The sequence below is a fragment of the Doryrhamphus excisus genome, linkage group LG7 (genome assembly GCF_037039965.1).
Source record: "Doryrhamphus excisus strain RoL-2023G ecotype Guam linkage group LG7, RoL_Dexc_Guam_v1.1, whole genome shotgun sequence".
Lineage (NCBI taxonomy): Eukaryota > Metazoa > Chordata > Actinopteri > Syngnathiformes > Syngnathidae > Doryrhamphus > Doryrhamphus excisus.
The window spans coordinates 12,497,948-12,522,154 of NC_136363.1; the positions used below are offsets into that span (position 1 = coordinate 12,497,948).

A 24,207-nucleotide genomic window follows, 5' to 3' on the forward strand; every position below is an offset into this window, starting at 1 on the left:
CTAACTTAAGTGAATTCTAACTCAATTGACAACATTAGTTTATATAGTAAAAAAATATTAGTCAATTATTAAAATAAACTATCGTTCTGCCTGCATGAGCAGAAAACAATGGCCTCTAGCGGCCAGAAGCTGCAATTACAGGTTAATGGTTCACCTTTCCAAATAAGGCAGTTATGGAAAACTAACATATGCTGAAAATATTCCACCTTTATTCACATTTATTTATAAAACAAACAACAACACAGCATACTCTAGGTAAGAAAAAAAATCTCAAATGGTTGTTCTTAATAAAATAAATAAACAACAAGCACTTTGACATTTGTCCAAGTACACACATTTGAGGTCCAATGAGGCACAATAGTATACGTCAAACCACAACGTTAAAGGCTGAGTGTTCTTTGATTAAAATACAGCTAAGAAGACGAGATATATAAGACAATCCCGATAATGATAGATTGAAATTTTCCCAAATGGGAGCAATGCCGACATGGCTTGTGCGTTTGTTTGCTGGCACCAATAACCACAAATGTCACCCTATGGTGTGATATTTTCAACAACAATACCTGGACTGGCGAATTTGGCAACTAGACGCACGGACGTTGGCAAGAAACTCTCACGAAAGGCACAGAGATGACGAGGGTGGTGCTACAGCGCCCTCGTGACCCTGATGGCACACGACCAAGAGGAGAACTAGAGGACCAAAAAAGGCCCAAGCCGGCAAAATATTCTGAAGGCAACATGACATTCAAGCAATATGTAAATATTACAGATGCACGATATACATTCCAACTTCCTGCTTTGTCCTGACTCTGATATCAGCCCCACCATTATCGTGCACCCCCAGTGAGCGTCAAGTGTGTAGGAACCTGAAGGCAACCAGCAGAGTTGGAAAGATGAGAAGAGCCACAGTGCACATCGGAGTTTCACCTCTGATCAAGTCGTGTCAGAACTGGTACAACCCTAAACAAGAAAAACAAAACACTTTTCTTTGCTACCACTAGGAGGCACCAGGAAGCTGCATGCATCATATGGTGAAAATAAAAACCAAAAAATAAAAGGTGTGGAGACAGTATACAGGTAAAAAAAAATGTTCTAAAAACAGAACATGTAAAATGTGCAAACGTGGTGAACAGCACACGTTTGTATACCTTCATGGATTTTAGCATCTCGACCAAAGACGGTGGCTACCGGACGTCTTACTGCCAACTGGTAGCATGTACTGTATTTGTGCCTGCACCTCTTTTTCCTCTTTCAAAAAAAAAACGGTAAAAATCGGGTAAAGATTGTCTCCGGCTCACAGTTGTCGTCCCTCCCTCTCCCGCTCTGTCCATCACTCCATCTTGTCGGGGTCGATGTTGTCCAGGTCGATGTCAGGCGAGGCCACACAGCAGTAGCACAGTTTCTGGGTGTAAGACGAGATGGCGTCTAGAAAATAAGAATAAAAAAAAAAAAAAAAAATCACATGAGGGTATGCATCTTTCAGTAGAGAAGCATCTCTGAACAGTTGCCATAAGAGAACAGAAGTATTATGTATTATTATGTATTATTCACCTGTCCTATTTGTTTATTGCCGAGTGTGCCTTTAAATTCTGTGGTATTGCAGGTGTATTTATGGCGTGCCTATATTGTTCCCACATGCCCATGGATGTCCTGACCTTGTAGCAGGGTGGTGCAGGGGAAGCGTGCTGGGCCCATAACTTGGATCGAAACCCATCCTCAAACTTGAGGTACTAATAAAGTCAACGCACCTGACCTAACCTAATTAAACTTATGAATTTCCTCTACACACAAAGAGCAAGTTTAGAAGTTTATTATTGATTTAAAAATATCTGATATTAATATATCTGTCACAAAAAAACAAAACATTGTCCTCACTGAGAATTTTTCCAAAGAATGCTGGTCTGGCGCTGCGCGGCAGGTGGATGCAGACAAAGTAGACGGGCACGCCGGACAGCGCCACGGCAATCCCCACCAGGGAGTTGATGGTGTCGCTGTAGAGGGGCACCACCACCAGGAAGATGCTGCACAGGCAGTAGACAAACGGGAAGAACAAGGACAGCTGGCGAGGGGGACACGCAGGAGAGGTCGTTAAAGCCGCGCCGCTAATCCCGCCTGTACGCAGGCGACAAACGTGCGGTGCCTACCTTTACGGGTCGGTGCAAGTTGGGGGCCTTGAAGCGGAGGTAGATCTGGCTGGCGATGGACAGGCCGATGAAGAGCCAGTAGTTGAAGCTGAAGTAGTTGATCAAGCGGAACACATCCGGCACGGTCAGGTACACCAGAGACATGGCGCCCTGCCAAGGGAAAAGGCATTCAGGATGGATCAGTGGACCCAACAGACCTCTCGGGGGGGTGGGGTGGTACATTATAGTATTCTACTTCCTCTTATGTATGATGCATTGTGTAAAGCATGATATTGATTGATCTTCACAGGACAGGAATAAACAAAAAACATGGATACCAACATTGAAAAGCAGGGCCGGAATGGGAGTGAAGCGCTGAATGTGGATCATGGACAGGACGTTAGGGAGGTGGCCTTCTCGGGAACCAACAAAGAACAACCTATGGAAGAAGGAAGCAGCGCGTGATGATGGAGTGCAGGGATAAACTACACAAGCATCTCAAAATGTGCGTGTGACCTGGAGGCAGCGATGATGGAGGAGTTGAGACCGCCGTAGCAGGAAATAGCCACAGACAGCGGGATCAGCCAGCGCGCCCAGCCCAGAGTCCCGTCTGCAAAGGTCTGCGTGAGGAAGTGAAGAGTCAGAAGTGAGGAAGTTTAGTACTCACATGCAACCATGGCAATACGGCGGGTCCAACTCAGAGCGGCCATGAGGCCGTGCGCACACAATTAGCAAATACCAGCGACGGCGAGCCTGAGCCTGAGCACGGGTCTTCCTCCCTGCTGCACTAATCACATCATCCAAACTCCGGCGGGGGGCGCTAACCTTTTTAGCCAAATGACTTTCCGCTCATGGCCCTCATCAAACCAGATGAGCTTGTGACAGACAGAAGGCTTGTGCCGGTCTTTACTGGAAATGCTCCAACTAACGCCTTGGGTCAATTAGGACCGAGTCTTCTCTTGTCGCCGGGGGCATGGTCTACCTCTTTGCAAAACTCGGTAAAAGTCATACTAGCTGTTCACTTGTCCATTCATTCATTCATTCATTCATTCATTTTCTACCGCTTTTTCCTCACAAGGGTTGCAGGGGTCCTGGAGCCTATCCCAGCTGTCTTTCGGCGAGAGGCGGGGTACACCCTGGACTGGTGGCTAGCCAATCACAGGGCACATACAGACAAACAACCATTCACACTCACATTCATACTTATGGACAATTTGGAGTGGCCAATTAAACCGGAGTCCCCGGAGAAAACCAACGCATGCACGGGGAGATGCAAACATGCAAACTCCACACAGAGAGATGGCAGACGGTGGAATTGAACCCTGGTCTCCTAGCTGTGAGGTCTGCGTGCTAACCACTTGAGTGCTGTGCCGCCTTCACGTGTCCAATCGTTTGTAATTATCGTCATTTGTAATGATGTTTGCATGATTTTGTGCATATAAAACTATAATTTTTGTCTATAAAATGTGTTTTCTATTAACATTTTTGTGCATCGGGAAGGGATGAATTTGATGGACATAATTTTTTATTTGCTTTGGTTAGAGTCCATTATACAATATATAGCAGTTATAAATGGGGAAATATCAACCTTTGTCCAACAATCACCTGCTTCCAATGAACTTTGTGTTTTAGGTAAATAAGGTAAATAAGCGAGCTCGGCTATAATTAGAACAAGTAGGGTTTTTGGGACCTGTCCCTAATATTAGGCAGGTTGTTGTTCCACCAGTTCCTCCACTACCACCACAAAAAAACACCTATGAACATTGCTCAAACATTCCTCAAACTCGTGCATGACTATCTTTGCAATGGAGGACTTTTTCGTAAGGAGAGGTTTATAGGACACTCACCACGGCAACAGCTTCACTGCTGAGGACCATGTCGGCATCCATGACGCTGTAGTAGGCAACGTTGGTCAGGATGTAGATGATGGTGACGAGGGGCATGGAAATAGCGATGGACAGAGGCAGATTCCTGCAAAGTCATTATCAAAGTCATACGGTCAACCCTTGCTAAATTGTCAATTTTTTCACTTTTGTGGTTGACCCATTTTTAGTCCAAAAATATTGATAGACAAGTTAATATGTAGCATTCTGATTACCAAGCATCGGTAAAGTGAAAAGATACAATGTTAGAGTACATTAGCGTTCACACTGCAAGGAGACGACTGCCTACTGAGCCTGCAGAGCCGAGCCGAGCCAAGCCGACATGCCGTGGCTGATATTGAGGGGGGGGGGGTGTTCTCTTCTCATTCCATGTGGAAGTGGTAAGTGTTTGGCTTCTGTGTCCTTCTTCCCCACACTGCTTGAAACACTAAGTTCAGAATACGTAAATTGGAGAGGCCAACTAATGAGCATTATAGCCTGATATGCTAGTGGCAGCTATCTTGTGTCCTTGCAGTGATCCTGTAGCCTGTGCAATGCCATGTAAACAAAGAATAATTTGACTATAGGGTATTATTTCATGTGTACATGTTAAAACCCAGATTTACAATGTCAGAAACTGGTTTTCTATGCTGTAGCTACAAAAATACTCAATTTATTATTAATATTGAATCCTACTTTTCACGGTCGGGTCTGGAACCAATTAATGGAGATAAATGAGGGTTCCTGTCATTGGAGTGCCTTGGTACCTCTCAGGGTTCTTGATCTCCTCTGTGATGAAGTTGAGCGTGTCCCAGCCAGAGTAGGAGTACAGTGCCGAGTAGAGAGCCAGAGCCATGTCGCCCGGGTCCAGCTTGGAGTCTTTGAAGGACTCCTCAAAGTTTCGATCATCTTCCATCACCAACAACACGGGAAATTTGTCACCGGCAGGAAATGGTTGCATCAATGGAGGCTTTATTAAGGTGTAGCACGGTACCTTTTGCCAGATGGACCAGGCCGGTGATGATGATGACAATCAGAGCCAGCACTTTGGCCACGGTGGAGATGACCTGCAGAATGGCTCCCCACTTCACCTTCATACAGTTGATGCATGTCAGCAGGCCTGTGTCAAGTGGCGAGAGAGGCAGACATTAATGAGCGTTGAAGGGTGGTGACTGTGACTAAATCCATCCATCCGACTTGATGAGTAAAACCTGAAATGCAGCACACTGTCAGAGCCAATATATCGTGCAGATGCGTTTACAGGGTGCTAAAGTGCATTCCTTGTCACACAGAGCTGCACGGTGGATGAGTGATTAGCATGTCAGGAGATCTGGGTTCAAATCTCTGTGTGGGGTTTGCATGTGTGGGTTTTCTCTGGGTACTCGGGTTCCTCCGAAACAGGCACTTATGATGGTGGTGAGGACTTCCCCCTGAGGGGGAGTCAACGAGGGCAAGTCAAACTGAGTCTGAGAGGAAGAAGGTTTTTTCAGCAAACATTTGAGGGCCTCTTCTTTCAAAATGAGGGAGGTGATAAATTTTTCTCACGTTTGACGCTCATAAGCTGGTTCTACTTATAGTATTATTAAAAAAAACACAGGGGATCTTTTAACGAATGGAGGTCATTTGAATGTTGATGTGATAATGATGTTTTATCATCAGTATTATTATCATCTGTCAACCCATACGTACATTTCAAGTGAAGTAGGACACAAGGAAACTCACATATGATGGCCACAGCAATGAGGCGGACAGCATAATAAGGGGAGGTACAGGTGGTGTAGAAAGGCTGAACCAGGTAGCTAGCAAAAGTCAAGGCAATCACCGCTTGACAAGCTGGTTCCACAATTAGCAGAGACGTCCACAACCTGCAGAGGAATGCAGCAGCGAGAAAAAAAACTAAACAAAACAGGATTGCGTGAGTCATCAGTGATTACCCGACGCATGAAAAGGACGCGCTGCTTACCGGATGAATGCCAAAAAGCCTCCGAAAGCTTCCAGGATGTACGCGTAAGAGGCCCCGGATTTACGAATGGTGGTGCCCAGCTCGGCGTAGCACAGCGCCCCGAACACAGAGAACACGCCTCCGATGGCCCAGATGACCAGGGACAGGCCGAAAGAGCCCGTGTACATGAGGACCCCCTGCAGTGGATAACACTTGGACGTCACTCAGCAGCCTTCATGTTGACACACTTGAGGTTTTGCGCGTTGCCTCAGGCTCTGACACCTATTTAACGCTCATGTTTGTTTTGTTTAAACAATATTCAGCCAGAGGAGAATAAAATCAGGATCATGCATTCAGGAGTTTGCTTTTTATGCCTCGTCGGATGAGGCTAAAGATTATGTCAACAGTCTGAACCGCTGCAGAAGAGCTTTTGTAAACACACCACTCAATGACGGCGACTTCTTATAACACAAGCGCCATGATGAGGGTGAGCAGAGTCTGATGCAATCAACACAACGAGCCATGAGGCTCCTTACCTTCGGTGAGACGAAGATGCCAGAGCCGATCATGTTCCCCACGATGAGGCAGACGCCGTGCAGGAGGGAGATCTCCTGCTTCAAGTGCACGCCGCTGCCTTGGGACGCCGCGTCCGCCTCGACGACCATCCTGGCAGTGGGGGTCAACAGTGCCGACGAGTAACTTCAAAAGGACGGGAACTGAGCTTAAAGCTGCACCAAAAAAACCTGAAGGGAGAGTGGGCATGTCCAATTGTGGGAGGTGTGGTTTCTCTATCTAATGTGCACGATGACTAAAGCAGAAGATAAGCAGCAGACTCAAACGTGCAAAACTCAACATTCAGGAAACATAGAAGCCAATTATTCTACTTCGGCGTGCAGTTGCTGAATTTTGCATTTACAAACAGTCTTGCCCGTCTCCCCCCCTGCATGCGCTCTCATTTGTGTGCATGTTAGTGTTTGACACAAGGAAATTGTCTACGAGCTGTACGGTGTAAACCGGTGTGCACTCGTATGTGCGCATGTCAAGTGGATGTTGGAAAGACAAATGAAGGTGACCGGTATTAGGTTGAACTCACTTCTCCTTTAGAAAACTCTGTCTCAGATTAGTAAAGGTCTGGTGGTTCACAGCGGGATCAGACGCCCACGTGCAATATCCTCATATACCGTACACTTGGGTCACATTCTTTACTAGCAGATTAAACCAAATGGTCAGCTGACAACAGTCTCTGCCACGGCCGTCAACAAGAATGCTGAGAAGTGTGTGGCAGGGTCGGATTAAGACAAGTATGCATTTCTTTCACTTTTGCGTCTCATAGCACGTAACTTTGGTGCGTTCAAGGACTGCTGCACAAGGTGTGAAACTGTAATGCTTGACAAAAACATGATCAACGAAACAAAAGACAAATATGTGCACATACACATCTCTTCTCAAGGAGCAGTGGGCTGCTGTGGGCCCAAAGCATTTACATTCCATCTTGTTAAAAAAACGCAAAAAGAAAGTGACAGTTTTTTTTAACTCACTTTTTGTCTCCTGCAACAATATTCCTCTCTCCTACAGCGTCTATTATAATTCCATGGAAATGTGTCACGGCCAATCAAACGATAGACGATGATGTCATTAGGTCTCTTTTGAGCCATTTTAAATATATCTTTAGAATGCACAGAAGAGAGAATGTCACGTGTATTCATGCCTCACGTAAGGATAGTGGACGATGGGCAAAGTTCCCCGAAAAGTGAGCAGTTTTCCTTTAATGAGGTAACCAAAACTAGTACAACCCTCTCTGCACATTAGTTTGTTATATTTACACGACACTGGACTTTTGTGTTTGTATGACACTTGTCTGTAGTTTGTAGGGTTTACAATGGCGACAGCTTAACGATGGAACAGATCATTACTTCCTGTTTCTATTCTATTTCCACAGTGAAGGTGATTATCACACTCCACGCACTTGTGGAGAAGGCAAGTCGACGTTCAAACCGGAAGAAGGGACCACGTTCTTGTAGTGGGGGGGCGAGGTCGGGGGGTTACTTGATCAATGACGTCACGACCCAGCCACATTCTTTTCCACTAAACTCATTAAAAGTAGACGGTGCGCGCCTAGCTACAAAAAACGACGGTTGCTTTCAGTTAGCGCGATAAGAGGCAGAGGAAACCGATAGTAACAGGAAAAGGAGGTTAGTAGCATGAAGGGCGTGGCGGGATGTCGGTTTGCTGGAGGAATCGCGTTCATTTCTGTGCCACGCTAAGCAAAGTAAGCATGGTGTGACGCCATTATGCTAATGTCAAAGGATGCTGAGTGGATGCTATCCAGCGCCCCGCGATGGTGAAAGCGAGGGGTATACGAATAACGAAGCAAGTCGTCTGGCATACGTCTGAGGGACGGAGTTATTCGAAAAAAGGCAGAAACATACCGGTGTGTCATCAAACAGGAAGTCGCACATGAGAAGCTGGCGTCTTCAAGTGAGCGGCAGCCCCTAGCCAACATCTGTAGTTAGCTAGCTAGCCCCTCCTCCTCCTCCTCGGAATTCATGAGCAACACTGGACTACTTTCGGTCGTCACTTTAAATGTTCACAATGTCTCTCAGAAACGTTTACTGCTGATCATATAATGTAACTAATCACGCTAGTTTAGACGTTTAGAAGCGGCTGAATAAACGGGCCGCCCCCGCCATGAGTACCCTGGTTGCTCAGGTGTGCTTCAGGTAAATCCGCCAGAGATGAGGTTAGTCCCCCACATTTTGATGGCTGTCAGTCAATTTCCAGATACAGCATATTAGAGATATGCATATTGCCACACAATTCTAATGATTGTCAAATGAAACAAATGTATTTCAGTCCTGTGTAAGCTAATGACCATTGCACTTACAGTCGTTGTATGGCTTAAGTACTTGCAGGCGTCAACAGTGCCACCTAGTGGCTGCTGCCTTGCCCTTGCTACACTTGTATCGAACTTCAGATATTACAATAAAGGTTACACAAATTAAGCTGTACCACACACGTTATATTGCTCAGGTCAACTCATTAGGTGCACAATATAATGCTAAATACCCATGCATGCTAATTGGAGGAACATATAGACCAGGGGTCTCAAACTCAATTTACCTGGGGGCCACTGGAGCTAGGGTCTGGGCAAGGCTGGGCCGCATCAGGTTTTCCAAAAAAAAAAAAAAAAAAAAAAACAGAAAAGTATACAATTTTTTTTCAGTGCTTTGGTTCCGATTTTCTACAATAAAAGCTCTGATAAAACATTCCACTGTTCTCAAATATCTTAATTTTTAATTTTCTGCACAAAATAAGATGAAAAATAAATAAACAAATCAAGAATAAAGAAAATCAGTCAATCAGTAATAAATATAATAATAAAACGTCAAATAATAAAAACTTAAGAAACCACATATAGTTGGTAGGTAGACAAATTATTTTTTCAGATTAAAATTAACAAAGCATTATTAGAGCCCTGTAGACTACAGTCACATTTATACTTTTTTATTTACAACATATTGCACAACTGCAGGGTCTTGATACACATGCTAACTCGCAAACTAGAGAGCTAGCGACCTAAACGGTAGCCTTCAAGTTATTTCCTTTAAACTTAAATAGCCAAAAACTTACCACTTCCACACGGATAGGGAGGATAACTATTAACAGTTATTTAACCTTTAACATGAACATTAATCAAACGTAATAATTTTTTCTGGGTACATTATACCATACAGCATTCATATCAAACTTGCGCGGGCCGCACTAACATTAAACTTTCATATCAAGGCGGGGGCCTCAAACTAGTGTCCTGTGGGCTGCGTGTTTGAGACCCCTGATATAGACGAACCTAAGTACACCATGGGTTATGGGAGGAAGTACCCCAAGAGAACCCACCTCAGGGATTCGAACCCACATCTCCTGACTGTAAGGCAGACGTGCTACCACCTACAACACCTAATCAATATATATTTTATTGTTGAGGTGTGACTCACACATGATGGCTTACCTTGAAGAAGTCTGTGCTTTTATTTTGAAGGCCCGGGCTGCACCCTCAGATGCCTACTTCCTTGACACTGCTCATAACGGACCAGCAGGCGCACCGGCAGCCCCCTTCTCTGCTGACTCAGTGCCTTAGCAAGCAGCAGTCCTCCCATCCCTGGAAAAGAGCATCCAGCGCGTCGGCTCTCCTCCGCTCAGCACCGCAGAAATGGCCAAGACCGCAATTGGTGAGCATTTTGTCTTCTTCTTAATTTGTGAATGTAAGGTGGCAGGGTTTGATGCTGTGTGAGGGAGAGGCGACACCCATAGCACAAAAGGATGCTGAGGGTTGATGAATGGGAGCGGCCAAACTGCTCTGCATGTCTCCTCTGAGGGATTCTATTGCGCAACCTGCACACATTGAAGCATAAGCTTTATATTGTATTATAACAGCAACCTCTGCTATTGATTAATCAGAGTGTGTTTGCACATGCAGACAATCAATGACCCATATTTTCCTTTCACTTTAAAGCAAAGATGATTATGATGAAGATTGAAATGTATTATTTGCCCTTACTTGGGAGCATGAAGCAGACGCCTGCCTTTGCACCACCTACCTGCCCCCCTTTACTGCCTGAGTCACGGCCGCGCAGCATAATGCAGAGCCAGCGACCCCACCCAACAGCGCCGGTCCTCCCCCCCACACACATACTGCCCCCCACCCTCGAGCTCGGCAGCCTCCCTGCTGAACCTTTCCATTATGACAAATGCAGTGAAAACTGCAAAAACTGTCCTTTTTCATGTTGCGGTATGAATTTTACGTGGGGGGTGGGGGGTTGGCTTCTTTTGTGCATGAATGGGCGGGAGGGTGAGAGCATCTCTTTCTTTGCATCATATTGCACAGGAGTGGCAAAAAATGATGTTCAGTCCAACGGAAAGCTGAAATACTGTGGTTTGGGGCCTTGTTTTTGCACCCTATCATTGTTTGGGCCTACATTAGCAACAACACTACCAGAGCTGGGGAGGGATTTTAAAGAATAAGTGGGGACCCCGGTGTCTTGTCTGGACAGTCTTGTTTGCTTTCTGGTTGAGGAGCCACTTGATGGATGGGGGGCGGGTGCAGACAGACAGCAACGAGGGCGCCGGCGTGTGTGTGTCCAGGGACACCGGCGATTACGCCATGGCCGTTTATATATTTATTTGTCCCCTCCCTATTTTCTTCCTCCATCCAGCCAAAGTGAGAAGGGCAGGACCTCTTTGGAATGATGCTCTGAATCAAAGCTTGTACACCAGCCAGCGATGCATTCCTCTCCCCTAATAAATCACGTCTCATCTCACACCTGAGCCTCTAAGAGGTTTTCGCTGTCACGTCATATCCAATTAGGTGTGGTCACCTAAAAAAAAAAAGAATATCACGCCCTTCTCGTCATTTTTGCCGTGTATGCATGAATCAATGCTGCACACGCCCATTGCCGCCCGGGGTGACTATTACCTTTTAAAAAGGAGGAGGTGACATCAGTGCATCAGCTTTGTACACATACATCATTACCAGTTAAGGGTGTGGCTAGCCTCGATCCTCCTCCACCTTCATCATCTTCTCATTATGTGGTTTCGCCTCTGCTAAAGACTACAGCCCCCACCAGGGAAGTAAATAAAAAGCTATACGGGAAACGGCACACAGAGCACAAAACCCCCAAGAACCAAACAGCGTGGTGCATTGTGCTGATGCATGACTCCAAGCTCTCAGGAGGCGCTGGGTGGGAAGGAGAGGACGGGAGTGCATCCATCAGCAGAAGAAGGAAGGAAGGAAGGAGGGATGGAAGTAGAGGGATATTGATGTTCTGTTGGGTCCAGGTGATGGATTGCAACAGGAAGTGCGCTCGCAACGTAAAGAGGCGTGAGAGGAACGGAGGCAAGGGTGGCGTGGCACATCTCCCCCGTCCTCGTGAATTGATGGCCCAAATTGACCTTTTCTTCACGTCAGTGTTTCCCATACATTCTGTTATCGGTGGAATACACGGATTGTTTGTGAAGCTAGCTTGTCGTAACTCTACCTGACACATCTCACAGGCACCTGGTCTAGCAGAGAATACAAAGACGCGGCACGAGGGATCAGGGGTGCCAACATAGCGACTGTGTTGCTATATTTGGACCATTTTCTGACTCGTCTTGATTGTCTGTGTCAAAAAGTCAGTCAGTTTTCGTCACTTTTCAGCTCTCCTGCAGTGTCCGTAAAAATGTCATACGTATGCATCATGGTCAATTATGCAAATTAGATTATCTACATGTGACCCATGCCACAGATACATTGCAGTCCTGTGGAGAACACTGCTGTATATAGTGATGCCCACATTGCACATGTGTACATTAACATGACAAAAGGATCGATACCGTATCATAGTAACGAGGGCTCACTTTTACTTTTGGACTACATTGTAAATAAATAAATACATAAAAAGCCAATACAAACAATCAGTTGTGGGCCACACTTTGAACTAGCAAGCTAGCTAGAGATGGTAAAATGTAGCTGACGTCTGACTGACTGCATTTTCCCATAGAACTTAAAGTGACACACTAAGGGGGAAATATAAAATAAGGATTTTCAATGTATTTATGCACTACAAAGATAGGCATTGCAAAGAGATGTACATGATATTTAACAAAATAACCTCTGTGTATTTTTACACTGATAGCCAACAACAGTGTTGGCTGTTTGTGATGCACCTGAAGGAGAGGGATTGTCCATATCATAAGATAAGATAAGAGGCACCAATAAAAACTAAGTAGAACACGGAAGGAACAGGTGTCACATTTGAATATTGCACATTTTATGTACTGCTAACATGCAAACATTCACATGAGGGCTGCTTGAATGAAATGGGTGTATTATGTACTGTAGTGTGTCACATTTACACCCTGGGAACACGAGCATCGTGTAGCAAATAAGAGTACAGATGGCTCGGAGTGCATCTTTTTGGACTAGATGGATACAGTAGAGAGAGGGACAGATGGTGGGAAGTGGAGAAGTCTTGGCTCACATTATAAAAGGGTGAAATTACATTTACAGCCATGCATTCCTAATAGACTCCATCTTCCTGCCCCTCACTGAGAAACAATCGAAACTGTCGGCTCATCCTCACCCGCCGCAATGGAAGCTGTCAGTCAACTCCGTTACAAGCACTTAACCGAAATTACCTTACCCCGTTTGAGCCTGCGAGTGACAACAAAATAGCAAGGTGGGCTAATTACGGCCCGTGTGCAGGGAGGAAGAACCATGGCGACGTCTTGAGGGGCTCAGATGGAGGCTTGTGGTGTCCACTTGGGGTGTCCACTTGGGAGTATGCTGGGCCATCCCCCACCCTCTTCCAGGGAGAGGTTCTAAGTTGAGGCGCTCCATGCGCTGGATGATCGCATTACCGTGGCGCGTGTCGGTCTGCACGGCCCGAATGCAATCTAATAATTGTGGGACTTCCAGAGTTAACGTTCCATGCAGGGCGATGCCTGGCAGTCACTGTGCTGCCGTGTAGCGGCTGCCAAAAACAGGGAAGGAAGGACAGGGAAGGTTGGCTATTTGCTACTTCCACTGCCAAGTGCAATGATGGGAACTCAGCGTGGTTGACCTTTATCCCTGGGACAAAGTGCTCAACACTCTCTGTTGTTAGAAGAGAAAGAAGATGGAAGGAAGGATAAGATGGGTCAGGATTCTATTTACTGTACAGGTGTAGTCCTTGTTTGTCAGAACACTTCAATTGGGCATGTCTGAAACCGTCTTATGAGCATTGAGTGGGTGCGTTCAAAGACACCACACATTCACATGTTTTCATTAGATTTTCTGGGATTTCTGAGCAAAGTCAAGTTTATTTATTTATTTATGGCATACTTAAATGCATCAAGTGTTTATTTCCAGCACACAGCATAGTCAAGTTTGTTTGTTTATTTTATTAAAATAATAATATACAATATTTTATTTTGGCCATACTTAAATGCACTAAACATTGTACATGCGTGGTCGGAGTATAGGGGCCGCCCACCGGCGCAATGCTGCATTGAAAGGGGCAGTGGTTGATTAGAACTACATAATTGCTGAGTGTTTGTTTGGCATCTCGTTGCTAACGGCATTAGCAGCGTTTTATTAGTACATTTTGATATCAGCCTGTTCTCTCAATGTTCCATAGAATTATCTAAAACCTATTGTGGTCCGAGGCATTGTAAAGCCATCTTTTGTGTAATAGTTGGTACCATTTTACTGATGCACTTAATGCACTTTAAGTTGATCGTTGCTAAACTTTGTCTGCCGTACACTTATTTGATTTGCAGGATTAAGACTACTTTTGATTATCATATTATTATAAATGATAACATATATTGTACAATATTGAAGTTATGATACGATTTGTATTTTATATACGTATATGTAGTGATTAGAACGCTTGTGTGTGCACATTGATTTAATTTATGCTGGTCCTATTTTACATAGGCCAGGTTTAGATGGCGAGCTAGGAACTCTGCATTAAGGCAACCCGCCTAAAGTATGGAAGCCCGGATTCTTACCTGAGGAGCTGGCATCCACCTGCTCTGGTCGGGCCGGTAGAAGGCTTTGCAGCCGTCCCTTTTCTTCTGTCCCTCTCGGTGCTCAATGTTCATTGGCCTTCATATAAACTCCAGTCCCTTCCTTGACCCCTGACCCTGCTGGGCCATTGAACTATTGAACGTATGCCTTGGGACTCTCAGTCCTCGGCTTTGTTTGGTATACTAGATGGATGCACTGCTTTGTATACTGATTTCACTAGAATTGTGTTATTGTAAATTAATGTTGTGAATGGCCATTCCTATTTAAATATGTTTGTATTGTTCTATGTTGTTGCACATTATAATATATGGTACCGCCACAGCTTCAATTGTGTGCTTTGCCTCCTTCCTGTCACTCCCAGAGCCGCAATCTGGATTTTCTGATTCTAGCCTAGATCTTGCAATTACCCCTGGTTTGTGCCTAAAGCTACTGTAATAAGGCATTGTACATGCTACAAATATTTCTAGCTAAATAAGGCAACATAACACAATAATAAACATTTAGCCAAGATGGAGCATTATGATCTTTTGTGAAGCCTTATTTTTGTACACAAAAGATTTCAACGTGGGTCAATATATGCTAAGCTGAACAAAGGTTATTTTAGCTCGTGCTATAAGTCCAATTAGTGTAAGATCTAAAAATACATATCTCATTAATGATGAATTGACTAGTTTTTGCATGTGCAGAGGGCCAAAAACAAGAAAAGAGCCCCCGGGCCAGACTTTGGACACCCCTGTGTGATGCTGATGGAATAATGCCTCTTCATGTTTCATCTTTCTTGCCTCCGAGAGGCAAAAAAAGGCAGCTGGTCCGTGCCCATGAATAAATAATACAACAACATGAAACGCTAACGACATGCATAAAGTCCCCAGGGGAAAGACCAAAGAGTTTGCTGTTGGAGGGGAAAACAAGGCCGGCAAAATGACGATAAAAAAAAAAAAATACACCAGCAGGTTTGATGATGATGATGATGATGAATATTCCCCAGGAAGTGTTGACATCAAAGCAAACCCGTGGAGAGGAAAGTGGGTTAATGATATTTCATCGTCCATACACACACACATGCACGCACGCATGCACGCTAACCCATCAAACACTTCCTGTTTTGTGTCGGCAGCTTACAAGGAGAAGATGAAGGAAATTTCCGTCTTCTCGCTCATCTGCTCCTGTCTGTACCCCGACATCCGCAAGAACACCCTGGGCGACTTTGAAGGTGAGCCTTCTCGGACCGCCAGCAAATGGCGGAAAACCCAACGCCTCCCTCCCCCTCCCCTGAAATCAAAGGTTGCACTATTGTTCCTAAATGTCTACCCATCATAACCTTGGTGGGGTTTGTTCCGTTACACCACAGACCTGGACATCAAGCCCATCAACAAGCGGGCCTCGGGCCAGGCCTTCGAGGTCATCCTCAAGCCGTCCTCGCCTGTGTCCGACGCCACCTACTGCATCACCAGCCCCCCCAAGAGGGACATTTCCCTGGAGGACATCCAGAAGAAGCTGGAGGCAGCGGAGGACCGCAGGAGAGTAAGGACATTTTGGCTCTGGTTCAGGATGGATTTGGGTGCTGATGGAGTGCATCAGGGCCAGAACTGGCATTGTTCCACCTGTGCCTTTCACACAGAACCCAACCAGACACTACTGGGTACTCTCTCACAATCCGATTTTCACGGTTACTCTGACAGTACCTCCAAAGCTGGAAAAATACCGGGTCCAGTTTGAGTACTCATTGTGTGTTCATGCAGAACAGCAACACGGGAGAAAAAGGCGGATTAAAGTCATCTTTTAAGTCATTATTGCACAATTTGACTGGGCTGCACCTCATTGATGGTTGCCAACTAATCAACGGCATGATCAATAAGACATCAGGCCCTGAGTGGGCCCCGTGGCCCCACTTCAAGTGGATAAAACACCAACAGAAGATGAGCAGACTTGCAGTAATGATTCCTTCCTGTTCAGTCCCAGGAGGCGCAGGTGCTCCGCACCCTGGCTGAGAAGCGCGAGCACGAGCGTGACGTTCTGATGAAGGCCATGGAGGAGAACAGCAACTTCAGCCGCATGGCCGAGGAGAAGCTCCAGCTGAAGATGGAGCAGATCGAGGAGAACCGGCAGGCCTACCTGAGCGCCCTCATGGAGCGCCTGCAGGAGAGGGTGAGGCACCTGTCAATCATGCGCTTCCATGCTTTTTTATGATGCCAGTCATGTCGTACAGTTTATCCCACGCCACAACGTGACATTAATGTCAAATCAATCCTAATTTACTTTAGTTATCAGTTAAGTAGAAAGTTATATATCTGTTTGGGAAAAAAACACATCAAGATGACACCTTGAAGCTATACATACGTCACTTCCAGAATTCGTCTCAGCGCCACCCAGTGGCAACAGGAAATGCTCGAGGACGCGCTCAACGCTGCTCTTGGCTTTAATTTGGCTTGTTTTTAAGACATGATAGTGGTTAGCATCTTTTTAGACGCCAGTGCCAGTTGAGAATGAAAAATATTAACTCATTTACACTAAATCAACTAAAAATGTTTTCAAGCGCTGGTTTAAAAAAAAGCAAGTTGTCTGACAGAGACGCTGATGCGACATGCGGGAATCGGCGAGGTAACGTGGCTGCAAGAGACGGGGGAATGGCCGGGGATGGAGAGCGCCACATCATCCGTGATGTGAAGGCGTCACAGTTGGGAAAAGTTCAAGCGGGTGAGAAGTTGACTTTAACCCCCCCCCCCTTTTTTTTCCCACCACACAGGAGAGGCACGCTCAGGAGGTGCGCAGGAACAAGGAATTGAAAGAAGAGGTGACAGCGTGAGGAGCCCACCACCACCATCATCATCATCATCACCACCACCATCACTCCACCCCGCCCCGAGGTTCTTGGCGGCCGCTTCCAACCCCACCAGTCCCTCCCCCTTGCCATACTCACCCATCCCCTCTCATGTTACTACTCTGAAGGTACCACACAGCGTCATGGCGGTGGGGGGTGTGTTTGGGGGTGGATTTTGAAAAATGCAGAAGAAACCTAAATCTCCAACCTTACTCTTCTCAAGCAGAATGAATCGGAACACAACAGCGGTTTTGTAAATACTTCTTTTTTTGTTACAAGACGAGCAGCAAAAGTATTGATTGCAGTGTGACTTTGTTTAGGAATCATCCCCCTGACATATCAATGGATGTGATTGCATTCTTTCACCTTCTTTTCTCTCGTTTAGGTTGTTTTTGTGGTGCGGTAGCAAGCTTAGGTGTTTGTCGTGAGTTTGCCAGCTAGCTCATGTTTGCTGTGACTGTTTGCAAGGCCCTCCATCTGACCCCCAAAGCCTCCTTTTTGCCTTTTTGTCCCCTTGCTCACATATTCCACCGCAAATCATCATCATGGCCAGTCTGGACACTGAAATAGATTTGTTTTTCTCCCCTCTAAATAGTGTTCATGTGTGAGTTTCTGGTGGATGAGACAGCATTTAAACCTCTCCCCTCATCATTCCTGCTGTATAGAAACCAACTTAGCACCCTATAGAACAACACTTCGTCTCACAGTACAGACAAACTCAAGTTGTCAAACCAACCAATCAGGGTAGCAAGCGGTGACTTACCCAACGCGTCTTCGCTTTAGCATGTTAGCCGTTAGCATGTCACGATCCTGGCTCAAACAAGAGCATGTTTTTCACGTGTAAATGAGAATAATTTTCTCGCAGCGTCCTCTTACGGTGCACTCGGTCGTTCCCCGGTGTACCGCAGCCCGCTGTGTTGCCAATGGAATCGTCAAAGTTATCCACGCTCGTTTCACGCGCTAGGTCTCGTCCATTCTTCCTGTTTACGCTCTCCCGCTGACCAATTGGAGAGGCGAGCGACGTCACGTGGCAATGGTGACGCATTCAAGTACCCTTCGTATGAATGACAACCCGCCACGGTGGGGGGAAACGCGAACAAAGCGACCGATGCCGAGCAGGAAAGATGAAAAAAATTGAAATTCACGTGGTAGACAGGATCATAGCACATTCTTTTGGCGCCGCTTGGAAAATGAATATACAGGCACACGTCTAGCGTAGCACACACAACTAAGATGGGAGCGTATAGGAAGGCTGCAGGAAAACACAAATCATGTCACACTCAGCAGTCAGACTACAGCACACGAGGAGGAAAGTATCGATAATGGAGGCTTGCAAGAACCAAGGTGGTTGTTGAAGGCTGACGTTGAACGCCATTGGTTGGCGGCACCTTGTTGCACAGTAGAGTGTTTAGACGTGTGCTGATTTTAGGAAAAGGCTGTAGATTTTGTGCCGTGTGATAAACGCGCTGACGTTTGACGAGTTTGTCCCAGACAACCATTTCTCTCCGTTTCTCTTTCCTCTATTCATTCGTGTGTTAACCCTCTCTCCACATACTGTATACCTTTGTGAGCAAGCAGTGGTTAATAAAGATTTGGGGTTCAATGACAAAAACGCCTTGCAGAGTCATTTACTGTGAAGTAAATATTGCATAACGTCAAACTGACAATATAAAATACTGTAGAAAAAGTGGAATTACGAATCTAAACGCTTGAAACTGTTGTCGAGTAATTTATTCTAGAAAATATACTTTATATAGTTACATATTACCTGCTAAAGTTACAGCTGTGTCAATTCAAATGTGTTTTTTAAGCGTTTTAATATGCTTTAGTAAATCCGTACAAGTTTTTGTTGGCCGCCAATACTGCAGTACTATATTGAACCACAGGAGGGCGACATAACGCCAGCTGTTTGATACTCTTGGTACGTCACTACAGTTCACGGATGGAACTGATGGAACTGATGGAAATGGATCATTACAAATGCAAAAATATTACTAAATGCAAGTTCTAAAGAGTTATTACGTGAATTAAATGTAATATTTGATAATTTTGTATTGCTTGTGACGCTAAAAGTGTAGCCATAGGCAATGAAACGGTCATTCCTCCATCTTTTCCTTCTTCCTTAGCTTGTTCCCACGCGGTGGTTGCAAGGTGGGGGCCGGCTCCAGGCCGCTATTGTCCAGGATATCCCCTCCTTGTTAATGGCTTCCTGTGTGGACACGAGATGGAGAGAAGCAAACAATCACAAATAACAACATCTCACAGACGGTTGATCATAGATTGTTTATTGAGGAAGGATGTCATGAAGCACCGGCAACAAGACATGATGCTAAAATATACAAAATAGTTTGTATCTTTACGGCTTGTTTTTGTGTGGCGTCGCCTGAAACAAACACCTGGTTTGTGTTTATTCCAGCCCATAAACTGCTGTCAAAAGAAGCGCTCCTCTCACTGCAAGCGTGGGGGCACACAAACTCTTAAAGGGAAAACAAAAGGGTGGGATGGTCGACTGGGGGGCGGGGGGTGGTGGGGGGGTTAGCCTGTTTGGGAACTTGACAGACGACCGCTTGACCATCTGGAAAAGTCATTCCTGATAGGCTGACAACAGCCGGAGAAACTTCTTTCAAGAAGAAAAGTGGGGGGTAGGTGGGTATCAATCGAGAGGGTAAATCAGTCATCTTTAAGGGCGGGGCTCCATCTTCAAAAAAACCACAGAAAATACAAAAAATAGTTTTTTTTTTGTGTTTTTTTTTTAAGCCAAAAAGTCCAGCTCAGCCGGGCTTTGTGAGTCTATACATGGATTGTGTGTGTGCCAGTCAAAAAGCTCCGATCTCCATCCCCCAGGGTCTGTAGGGTTTGCCCACCGTGGGCGGCGTCGGAGCCGGCGGGCTGAGGGCGGCAGTGGCGATGGGGGAGATGAGCGGGAAGGCGCCGAACGGGAACGGGAATGCTGAGATAGATGAGAGGAGGGGAGACGAGAGCTTGGCTGGGTGGAGGACGGGGGCGGGGGTGGTGCCTGCGGGTGGGGCGCGCACAGGCACTTGGTCTGAGTGAGGGGTGGTGCTCCTGCTGCGCCGACCTGCCGGGTGAGAGTCTACGGGGGACGAGGAGGAAGAGGACGAAGACGACAGAGGGCTGCTGGTGACGCTCCGAGGCGGGGCCAGGGGGGCGGCCTGTTGGTGCAGGAGGAGCGGGTGGGTCAGGTGGGCGGGCGGCGACCCGAAGGCGGAACCCCAGGCGAGGTGGTTGAGGCCCGCCTCGCGCTGGTTGGCGTAGCTGTTGAGGTGCGAAACCAGGCGGATCCTGAGGGGGTCCGCGTTGTCCAGACCCTCGATGATGCTGAGATAGCGGGCCGTCTCTGCCAGGCACTCCCTGAAACCCAAACCGCGGTAGTCCATGGCCAAGGCGTGGGCGTCAAAGAACCCTGGAGGAGGGGGGAGACGAAGGGGGTGTTAACACTTAACATCTTACTGAAACTCGCACATTTTAGCCTAATGACCAAAAACGGCCATTCTTCCAAAACGACTATAAAACATTATATATTCATATTTTTTTAAATGACATTTTTTTTGTCATGTTTTTTTAACACTTAAAGACCAGGAACCAGGTTTTAACCAAAAAATAATCTGAGTATTTGCTTATTATTATCATCATCATCATTTATGTTTCTACAGTGTCAGAAAACAAACGTACACTTCCCAGCTTCATATTTCTCTCACGTTAAAAATCATCTTGTAGTCAGCCTGAAATATACAAACCAACGTGAAATCATATTTGACTCTTTTAACCCTTTAAATAGTCCAATATGTTTACCTCACGCCAATAAAATAGTATCAGTATTCATTTTGGGGAGAAACGTTGCTAGTGCTAAAGCAGCTCCATCTGGTAAATAAATACATATAAATAAATATTTTTTTGTAAATAAATACAAAAAAATGAAAAAGCCAGCAGTCCAGTTCGGGAAGTCATCCTGGTCTGACTTTTTGTGCCACTTAAGATGAACACAAGCGAGTCCAGCCACGGTGGCCATGTTGCCACCAACAGAGGATGATCGGCTTACCTTTGCCTCCAGCGGCGTGGAGCATCTTCAGGTGGTCCACGGTCATCTGCAAAATCTCTGCTTTCTCCAACTTGGCAGAACCCTTTTGTCAGAAGCGATGCGTTCAGAAACAAGCAGGCAAGTAAGGAAATATGAATTTTCATGTTTTCATCAAGCACCTGCTTCTCGAAGGCACTCGGCACCAGCCGACGGAGTTCACTCAGGCTGTTGTTGATTCTGTCGCGGCGGCGTTTCTCGATGATCTGACAATAAAAGAGGGTTGTTTTAATTTACGTTACGGCAACGAGTTGTTTTTCTTGGCCGCTCGGCAACTTACTCCTCGTCGCCTCTTCCTCGCCTGCACCTGAGTGGACGTCGTGGGAGACACGGAGCCAAGCGGCGTGCGAATGTTCCTACACAAATAACAAAACATTCGGCGTTATTGTCAAGTTGACTCCACACGGAGGAGCGACGGGGTGACGGAGACGAACGCACCCATTCTCGTCCGCGCTCTCCTTCTCCATTTCGACGGCGTCGTCCAGCTCGCTGTCCGAGGAGCTAAAGTCGTGGTTCCTCTTCATGTCCACGCTGCTGACAAACAACTCCTTCCTCGCTTGGATGCTGTGAGCGTCGGTAAAGTTCGTTCGGCTTTGACGAGCTCGCCTTTCCCACGGTGCCGTTTCAAGTCAAGGGGGCGGGACCGAGGGAGCGAGGCAGCCAATGGCGGGGCGGGGTAGCGCTCGATTGACAGCGCGGTTGGCAACAGCGCCTCGGAGTCTGAGAGGATGGTGAAGAGGTCTCACTCCACTCTGACGACAAGTCAAATACTTCCATATTGGGCGTGCAAAACACCAAAGCTCTTATATGACAGGAGCACTTCCTGTCTGCTAAATACACAAGTCAAAGATCCTCTATCTGACGGGAGCACTCGCTCAAACAAATACGCCAGTCAAAGATCCTCTATCTGACTGGGGCACTCGCTCAAACAAATACGCTAGTCAAAGATCCTCTATCTAACAGGAGCACTCACTCGAACACATACGCTTGTCAAAGATCCTCTATCTAACAGGAGCACTCACTCGAACACATACGCGAGTCAAAGATCCTCTGTGTGACAGGCATGTGTACTCATGAAAAAAGTTAATCGTCTAAGAGGTAAAAATGTCAGAGTGACACATCCTCACTATGCATGGAGGATCTTTGGGGAAAGTTTGACAGTGGTCCAATAGACTTTCTGTCCGTGCCTTTTTGGTCCCTCCCCGTGTATGTGTGTGGGGGGGTGGGGTGAATGAGGAGTGGCTGGCCGGCTGTCAGCACGCGTTGGCCGTGGGAAAGTTCCCCCGAGCGCCGCTGATAACCAATCAGAGGCTGGCGGGCCGTCCCCGGCGCTGCAATGAATGAAGCAATTGGTTGGGGGGCGACGGGCGGTCTGCGAGCCAGCGTGTGAACCTGTAATCCAATCCCGACTCAGCCCGGCAGCGGAGACGGGAGCGCCGCAGCCGGAGGAAGCCACCGACGCCCCCCCCCCACACACACCTCCCTGCACGCCTCCTCGTCCAAACACCCTGGAGGTTCCACATTATCATCATCCTCACATCCAGGATGAAGGCCTTGTGCAGTGATCCCAAATAGTTTGACAGCTCCACTGGGGTGTTTGTATACAAGAGAGGGGGGGGGGGGGAGCTCATGTTTCTACATGGGGGGCCTCCTGCACATGCAGCTATCACATTGTTTACACCATAGCATGTGATCCAATACAAGAGATCCATTGAAAAGCTGGCCATTTTAATTTAAAGATACGCCGTTTTGATTGACAGCAAGGTAGCATTCAACAATATGGTGAAATCCAATACAAGAGTTCCATTGAAAAAGTGGCCGTTTTAAGTTGACTGACTGACACTGTCACGTTTATGAGGCCAGCAAATGCTAATAATAATCAGGATAGGGCGCCATGAATGAGAGGAAGCACTTAGCAGACCCTTTTCATGTCACCGTGTGTTTTGGGTGGTGGGGGTCTGGGGGAGGGGGGTGGAGAGCGAGAGTCGCACTCATCCATGGTGCAACCTGAATCCCTTGTCACAACAAACACAGGTGTGCATCCATATTAGTGTGTGTGGGGGGGCTGTTGGAAGGGGCGGGGGTTCTGTGTTGAGTTCATTTGTTGTATTTCAAGTTCACCCAGAGTTCCCACGCTGTTATTTTCTGCCCCTCCGTCTTTGTTCTAAGCAGTCTCATCACATGTTGTGATTAGTCGGGCCTTCCAGTGGGGGTGGGCAAGGGGGTCTTTGAAGGTGAGGGAGGGATGGACGCCTCCCCCCCTCGATCTTGGGGCTTTTATTTTATTACAGTTCAAGGCCAGCCAGTGACACATGAGGAGTTTTACTTTGAAAAGTTTGTTGTCCCATTATTTGTCTCCACCATTTCTTAAAAAAAAAAAGTAATCATCAGGTAGTTTCGCTTGTTTGGGTTTGGACTTCCTGCTAAAAAAAAAAAAAAAAAAGCCAGCCTTGCGTCCGTGCGACTGATGAGTGACGCCAGGCAGCCATGACAACAGAGCGATGCTGATGGATGATGTTTAGGAAGTCGCCCCAAAAGCAAAACAAACCTTAAAAATAGCGGTAGTCATTAGCAGTCATGTCACGCCGCCATTTTTCCACCTCCAGGAGGTAGCATCAGAGGCACAGGGTAAAAAATGCTCCGACGCAGTCATTTTGTGGGATTTCTGTGAGAAAGACACAAATTCTTCATGACGATTCACCGAAATGTATGTAACATGGTTTTTAGCAATTTATTTATTGAGCTATTTATTTAGCTATTTATATATATATTTATATTAGCGACATCACTGCTTTAGTTTCTGATCTGACACCGA

The 24,207-nt window shown here is 46.3% G+C and overlaps 3 protein-coding genes across 4 annotated transcripts; 1 reads left to right on the forward strand and 2 right to left on the reverse strand.

The window, feature by feature from the left end:
* Positions 1 to 22: 22 nt before the first annotated feature.
* On the reverse strand, positions 23 to 8,852 carry LOC131101340 (Y+L amino acid transporter 2). Of its 2 annotated transcripts, XM_058046324.2 has the most exons (13): positions 8,357 to 8,852; positions 6,464 to 6,626; positions 5,949 to 6,124; positions 5,708 to 5,850; positions 4,980 to 5,105; positions 4,753 to 4,894; positions 3,971 to 4,094; positions 2,640 to 2,743; positions 2,466 to 2,562; positions 2,145 to 2,294; positions 1,876 to 2,059; positions 1,299 to 1,425; positions 23 to 960 (listed from the first exon to the last, which is right to left on the reverse strand). In XM_058046324.2, the coding sequence occupies exons 1-12, from the start codon at positions 8,428 to 8,430 to the stop codon at positions 1,331 to 1,333; spliced, it is 1,578 nt and encodes a 525-aa protein (XP_057902307.1). In that variant the 5' UTR covers positions 8,431 to 8,852; the 3' UTR covers positions 23 to 960; positions 1,299 to 1,330. The 2 variants fall into 2 exon arrangements, with proteins under 2 accessions (XP_057902307.1, XP_057902308.1); XM_058046325.2 differs by having other exon boundaries at positions 24 to 1,425; positions 6,464 to 6,670; positions 8,357 to 8,841.
* On the forward strand, positions 8,049 to 18,908 carry stmn2b (stathmin 2b). The gene is made up of 6 exons (XM_058046331.2): positions 8,049 to 8,196; positions 9,964 to 10,153; positions 15,593 to 15,688; positions 15,827 to 15,999; positions 16,432 to 16,623; positions 17,222 to 18,908. The coding sequence occupies exons 2-6, from the start codon at positions 10,135 to 10,137 to the stop codon at positions 17,279 to 17,281; spliced, it is 540 nt and encodes a 179-aa protein (XP_057902314.2). The 5' UTR covers positions 8,049 to 8,196; positions 9,964 to 10,134; the 3' UTR covers positions 17,282 to 18,908.
* Positions 18,909 to 19,567: 659 nt separating this feature from the next.
* hey1 (hes-related family bHLH transcription factor with YRPW motif 1) lies at positions 19,568 to 22,279 on the reverse strand. The gene is made up of 5 exons (XM_058047101.2): positions 21,831 to 22,279; positions 21,673 to 21,748; positions 21,515 to 21,598; positions 21,357 to 21,438; positions 19,568 to 20,720 (listed from the first exon to the last, which is right to left on the reverse strand). The coding sequence occupies exons 1-5, from the start codon at positions 21,914 to 21,916 to the stop codon at positions 20,113 to 20,115; spliced, it is 936 nt and encodes a 311-aa protein (XP_057903084.2). The 5' UTR covers positions 21,917 to 22,279; the 3' UTR covers positions 19,568 to 20,112.
* Between the last annotated feature and the right edge of the window lie 1,928 nt (positions 22,280 to 24,207).

What these genes read in the sequence shown, in the direction of transcription:
- LOC131101340 (XM_058046324.2), bottom strand. Translation starts at nt 8,430, where the DNA reads ATGTTGGCTAGGGGCTGCCGCTCACTTGAAGACGCCAGCTTCTCATGT. An exon ending in CATTGCTGTGGCCATCATAT is followed by an intron (nt 5,106 to 5,707) that starts GTGAGTTTCCTT and finishes CACTTGACACAG; the next exon opens with GCCTGCTGACATGCATCAAC. An exon ending in ACTTGCACCGACCCGTAAAG is followed by an intron (nt 2,060 to 2,144) that starts GTAGGCACCGCA and finishes CCCCCTCGCCAG; the next exon opens with CTGTCCTTGTTCTTCCCGTT.
- stmn2b (XM_058046331.2), top strand. An exon ending in CACCCTGGGCGACTTTGAAG is followed by an intron (nt 15,689 to 15,826) that starts GTGAGCCTTCTC and finishes GTTACACCACAG; the next exon opens with ACCTGGACATCAAGCCCATC. An exon ending in CAGCGGAGGACCGCAGGAGA is followed by an intron (nt 16,000 to 16,431) that starts GTAAGGACATTT and finishes CTTCCTGTTCAG; the next exon opens with TCCCAGGAGGCGCAGGTGCT.
- hey1 (XM_058047101.2), bottom strand. Translation starts at nt 21,916, where the DNA reads ATGAAGAGGAACCACGACTTTAGCTCCTCGGACAGCGAGCTGGACGAC. An exon ending in GAGAGCGCGGACGAGAATGG is followed by an intron (nt 21,749 to 21,830) that starts GTGCGTTCGTCT and finishes TTATTTGTGTAG; the next exon opens with GAACATTCGCACGCCGCTTG. An exon ending in CCACGCCGCTGGAGGCAAAG is followed by an intron (nt 20,721 to 21,356) that starts GTAAGCCGATCA and finishes CCCCTCCTCCAG; the next exon opens with GGTTCTTTGACGCCCACGCC.